At 48.4% G+C, this 6,000-nt stretch overlaps 1 protein-coding gene across 2 annotated transcripts in view; it reads left to right on the forward strand.

Moving 5' to 3' along the window:
* The window catches only part of CAPZB (capping actin protein of muscle Z-line subunit beta), a 69,910-nt gene extending 64,405 nt beyond the window's left edge, over window positions 1-5,505 (forward strand). The window contains exons 8-10 of one of the 2 annotated variants that reach the window (XM_081954686.1): window positions 2,412-2,488; window positions 3,504-3,616; window positions 4,436-5,505. In XM_081954686.1, coding sequence (XP_081810812.1) covers window positions 2,412-2,488; window positions 3,504-3,606 — 180 coding nt within the window. In that variant the 3' untranslated portion in view covers window positions 3,607-3,616; window positions 4,436-5,505. The remainder of the gene's footprint in view (window positions 1-2,411; window positions 2,489-3,503; window positions 3,617-4,435) is intronic. The other variant, XM_081954687.1, reaches the window with a different exon arrangement.
* Window positions 5,506-6,000: the final 495 nt, after the last annotated feature.

The raw sequence follows: 6,000 nt of genomic DNA on the forward strand, positions 1-6,000 counted from the left end.
CCTCGTAATGGAGAGAGTCCTTTCTAACACCCCCCCTCCCCCCCTAGACCATGGGCTGAGGAAATGGGGTGAAGGCCCTCTTGGCTTCTACCTTTTTATCTTTGTGGTTTTGCTAATGGGCAGCTAGTAGCTGAAGGGCCCAGTTAGGCTAAGAGTATTTCTTGAATTCACACCTCAATTCTAGCCCTCTCTGGGGCATCTAAACCATAACATCTTCACCCCTGCTTTTACAGAATTAATTGCAAAGGGAGGGGCCGGCCGGCCGGCCAGAGGAGGTGCCCACTTCTTGGGGCGGGGGCAGAGAGAGAGGGGGGCACAGAGATCTTAGTGCTCTTTTTTTTTGACCTCCCTTTCCCTGCCATTTTACCCAAATGCATAGAGAAGGAAATGTGTTGCCACTAAACGTCGGAGAAGATCCGTGCATAAAATATACAGGAGACAGATTACCAGAAAATCATAGCAAAGAAAAAGTATATTTGATTATTCGTGTTATAACAGCAGCTAGGATCGTATTTGCCCAAAATTGGAAAAGCGAAGAGATCCCGACAGAGGAGGAGGTGATTAGGGAAAATATTAGAATGGGCAGAAATGAACCGATTGACATTGGCAATCAAAGAGAAAGAACAAACTGATTATTATAAAATTTGGGAACCGTTGTACCGGTGGTTAAAGAACAGACATAAGTTGGCTTTTCCAGCAAGCCGGCCTGGCCTGTTAATTTTAACTTATTTTAAATGTATTGTCTTTTAAATTCGGTTTGTTTTTTTGGATATGGATTTATTTTATTTTATTTTAAACTTTTGGGATGTGTATATTTTAATGTTGTACGCCGCCCTGAGTCCTTTTGGAGAAGGGCGGCATATAAATCCAAATAAACAAACAAAACAAACAGACATAAGAATTAATAGTAAAACAAATTATCTAAAGTATAGAAAAATGTATTAATAGTTAACATAACAAATAGAGTTGAATAAATCACAATGGGATTGTTATAATACTAGATACTTAAAGTACTGGAAATTAAGATCAAATGGGATTAAATAATGAATAAGATTGAATATTTTAATGTTGGCACAACATATTTGTACCCAGACGACACACTGGTTAATGGAAAATGAATTGTTTATATAGAAATAAAATAAAACAAATATTTTATTATAAAATACATGCAAAAGACAGGGAAAATACACACAGAAGACAGAAGACATGGAAACACACAGAAAACAGGGGGGGAAAGCAGCTTTTTCGTGCCCTGGTCTTAAAACCTTCCTTTTACGTATCGCAAAGTCTCCCCATTGCTTCCCAGGAGGTGGAGAGGCTGCCCACAGTCCATTCCCCCAAGGTTGGTGCCCGGGTGATCAGAAATTTGGGCAGCTGCCCTCGAAATGTATACTGGGCAATTAGCCTGAAACCAGCCGATTGAACTGGGAGGAAAGGTAGCCTTGTTTTTTTGCGGCTGCCTGCTGCCCCCTGGTGGCCAAAATCCCACCTGACCGTTCACTGCGGGATTCCCTATTTTTATTCGCCGTTATTCCATACTTGAAAATTGCAACGATTCTGCCAAATGGATTACAAGCAGAGCGGGCTTTGTCTTTAATAAATGCCCAGAGGAGTCTGGCTGGCTAGAGGATTACAAGCTCAAAGGGAGGATGAAAGAATAGGAATTAGATTAAAATTAACATTAAAAATAGGAAGCATGTAAGAAAAGGCCCATGGTTTCCCCAGTTGCGATGGATGGCTGTGAAGGTTGGACTATAAGGAAGGCTGAGCGCCAAAGAACGGAGGCCTTTGAACTCTGGTGCTGGAGAAGAAGACTCCTGCGAGTCCCTTGGACTGCAAGGCCATCCAACCGGTCAGTCCTAGAGGAGATCAACCGTGACTGCTCTTTAGAAGGCCAGATCCTGAAGAGGAAACTCAAAGACTTTGGTCACCTAATGAGAAGGAAGAAGGACTCCCTGGAGAAGAGCCTCATGCTGGGAACGATGGAGGGCAAGAGAAGAAGGGGACGGCAGAGAAGGAGGTGGCTGGATGGAGTCACCGAAGCAGTCGGGCGTCAGCTTAAATGGACTCCAGAGGATGGGAGAGGACAGGAAGGCCAGGAGGAACGTTGTCCATGGGGTCACGATGGGTCGGACACGACTTTGCAACTAACAAGAACAGGCCATGTGGAAGAGCTATTGGAGCTGATGCTCCAGTTGGGAATTGTCTTCCACGGAGAGTCCATCTAAGCAAATGTTTTCCATGGGCTTCGTAGGAGATCGGAAGGCCAACAGAGTCTCTTGGGGGGCCTAAAAATGTGGGCAGCTTCTCTCTCCGTGGGCTTGTCTAGTGTTTCTCCCTTCCTCCCGCCTCTCCCTAAAATCACAGGGCCTTGGGATGACTATCAGTTCTCTCTCTCTCTTCCCTTCTAGGACATGGAGAATAAAATCAGAAGTACGCTGAATGAGATTTATTTTGGAAAGACAAAGGACATTGTCAACGGGCTGAGGTAACAATGGATGGACTGCAATGCTTATGTTTATATATACATACCTACCTACCTACCTACCTACCTACCTACCTACCTACATACATACATACATATGTATATATGTCAGAAATGGTCCCGGGCAGAGGTGTCAAACTCAAGGCCCAGGGGCCAGATCCAGCTCTCAGGGTGCTTAGATCTGGCCCTGGAAATGTTTCCCCTCGCACATATATGCTAGTCGTTCCCGACTCTAGGGGGCAGTGCTCATCTCCGTTTCAAAGCCGAAGAGCCAGCGCTGTCCAAAGACGTCTCCGTGGTCATCTGGCCGGCATGACTCAACTCCCGAAGGCGCACGGAACGCTGTTGCCTTCCCACCAAAGGTGGTCCCTATTTGTCTACTTGCATTTTTACATGCTTTCGAACGGCTAGGTTGGCAGAAGCGGGGACAAGTGACGGGAGCTCACTCTGTTACGCGAGGCTAGGGTTTCGAACCGCCGAACTTTCTGATCAACAAGCTCAGCGTCTTAGCCCCTGAGCCACCGATTCCATGGAAATACCAAAGGACCAGGCTGCAGTGCCTCTGCCAGCGAAAACGGAGCTCGCGAGACGCCACGCATAACCCCACCCCCACCCCCCCAGCTCTATTTTGGCTGGCAGAGGGTTGCAGGAGGCTGTTTTCTCTGGCAGAGCACTCTTCCCCTGCCCCCCCTCCCCCCAAGTGACGTCACGCTGGCCATGTCCTGCCTCCCAAGGTCAGACACAACCCTAATGTGGCCCTCAATGAAATTGAGTTGGAAACCCCTGGTCTAGGGTCTCCTTGCTTAAGCGGGCTGGGGGGAGGGGGAGGCTGGACTAGAAGACCTCTGGGGTCCCTTCCAACTCTGCTATTCTATATTCCTGCCTCGTCCTTTTTCCCCCCCTTCTGCTCTCGATCCCCCGTTCCCCCTTCTGCCTTTCTCCCTCGTTTCTCCTCTCTGCCAACTTGTCTGACCCTTTTCTTTCCTTCTTCGGCTGCCCTCTTCCGTCTCCGCCCCAGATCAATTGACGCTATTCCCGACAACCAAAAATATAAGCAGTTGCAGAGGGAGCTCTCCCAGGTTTTGACCCAGCGGCAGATGTACATTCAGCCCGATAACTAAACCAGCTCAGGTATACATCCACCCCACCCCATCCCGTCCTCTTCCTCCCCTTCCTCTTTTCCCCTTCCCTCCCCAATACTGAAACTGGGCATCTTGGCACTAAAACCACCACTCACCTCGACTGAGCGCAAACATCCGCATGAGAGAATTCAAGTCTTCACGCCAACTAACTCCTAATTCTTGCCAAGTCCCGTTGTTGTTGTTGTTATGTTGTTTTTTAAAGGAAAAGGACGGAGGGAGCCTCCGGATAACCATAGCTTGCGCTCCTCGCCTTGCCGTGTGGAGATCCTTGCACTTGAGAATGCCGACAGCCGTGCGGGCGTCTGTTGTGTGCGGGGTGTGTGTGTCAGGGATGGGATTGGCTTATGTTCCGGTTTGTGTGAGCGCGCATGCGCGTTCCGGGTGGGCGGGCGGAGCCTCCCGCAGTCACCGCTACTGGTTTGCGCGATTCCGGAGAGAACCAGCTGAATCCCACCAGCGGTGCGGGGGTGGTTTTGGTATGTGATTTCAACCCTGGAACAACAACAACAAACCCACCCCCCACTCACCCTCGACCAGGCTGCCGTGTACAGATAGTCCTCGTTTAACGACCGCTCGGAGTTACGATGGACCCTTCACATACACACCCTCTCCTGTTGCCAATGCTAACAAGGATGCGCTGGAGGTCAGCTACCGTGGATCTGATTACGAATTGCGGAGGAAGCGCTACCTGACATGTCAGAGATGCTGGCTTTTAGGGGGAAGGGGGAATTTGCCGGACACCACCGCTCTTGCCCCCCTCCCCAAACCCCCTTTCTCCTCCTAACCCCCTGCCTCTTTCCTCCCCCAGGTCTGTGCAGACGTTTGCGGACAAATCGAAGCAGGAAGCTCTGAAGAATGACCTGGTGGAGGCATTGAAGAGAAAACAGCAAAGTTAGAACCCAGCGTCTCCCCTTCGAGGATGCTAACAAGATACGCCATGCACTCATTAGCACCCCCACCCCCCCTACATTTCTTAGGAATTCTTTTTTTCTTCCTCCCCACCTCTCTGGCATCCTCCTCCTCCTCCCCCTTGGCCTCCTCTCCGTTATTTTCATTTCCTTGCGTACAATATTCTTCCACTCGTAAAACAAAAATAAATCAAATACTGCTTTTTTTTTCTCACCACCACTACCACCAAATAAAGTAGTAAAACCTTTTTTTTGGGGGGGGGGCGCTGTGAGAGGGGTGGGGCTCTCTAGCAGCTTAATTCCCACTGTCTTATTGCCACAGCCTTGCAAAATGTATTTTCTGTTGAGATTCGTGCCCTTCCCGGCCTTTTTCGACCCCTTCCCTCCCCTCTTTTTTCTTGAGCCTTACGTTTATCCGCCTAATTTCCAATGATCATGTTTTTTTTCCTTTCGATTTCTTGGTGCGACCCTCCCCGGCTTCCCACCGCTCTTTCCATATTTTGTTATATTGGTGTAAAAAATGTACAAGAAACAAAAACAAAAAAAAAACCTTTATTAAATAACCATGGTTTGTGAAAGGAAGGAAGGAGGGAGGGGGGAAAAAAAACATCGTGGAAAATGTGTTTGGTGTATGTTTGGGAGAAAAGTTGAGGACGGAGGGGCGTGTGGGATATGGGGTGGTGGTGCAGGCAGCGGGCAGCTGCCCTCCCTCCCCCTTAAGAGATGTGCGAAAAGCTGGCAAGAGTCAAACACCCCCCACTTCCCCCCCCCAGTCCTGCTTTCCATGCGAGAGGCTGCGGTGTGATGATGCTTTTGACTTGTTCTTGATTTCTATGGGAATGCGAAAGACTGGTTATTATTATTTTTTTTTAAATATGTAATGCTTCAAATTGGAATCTTACATCTCCTTTACTTGAGCCTCCATACTTAAAAAACGGGGAAAAATAAATAAAATCTTTAAAAAACGTAAGGCGGCCTCCGGTGCTTGGGCCTGTTTCTGATTCCTTCTCGTCGTCCTTTTCCCAACTCTTCAAAAGTCCGGCTTTTTGATTGGCAGGGTCCTGATTTGCAGGCCGCGGCTTCGGGCGGGCGGGCTGGCGGGCGGGCTGGGCTCAGTGCTTCAGATGAAATGCTTTTTTAAAAAAAACAGAAATGGTGTTTTCTCCTTTGTCTGCCGCTAAGCGTCGTCTTGAGTGTCTCATCTTGCCAGTTGGGAATAATTTGATGGTTCAGACTAAAGTTGGCAAATGTGCCCCTTTGAGTCACAAGTTCCTTGGTCCTTCATGACCCCCCCATCCTCACCCTACCTCATTTCTCACAGCCAGTGGTGGAGCTTAAAGCTTCTTAGCAGTTATGGGCTTTTCAGTTTTCTTACTTTCCGGTTTTTATATTTCCTAGAGCCCGCTGGCCTGAAAGATTCACGCCGGCGTAGACTCCTTGGGGGAAAGAAACCTGCTTCCCATCT

Source organism: Natrix helvetica, assembly GCF_964273705.1.
Source record: "Natrix helvetica genome assembly, chromosome: 5".
Lineage (NCBI taxonomy): Eukaryota > Metazoa > Chordata > Lepidosauria > Squamata > Natricidae > Natrix > Natrix helvetica.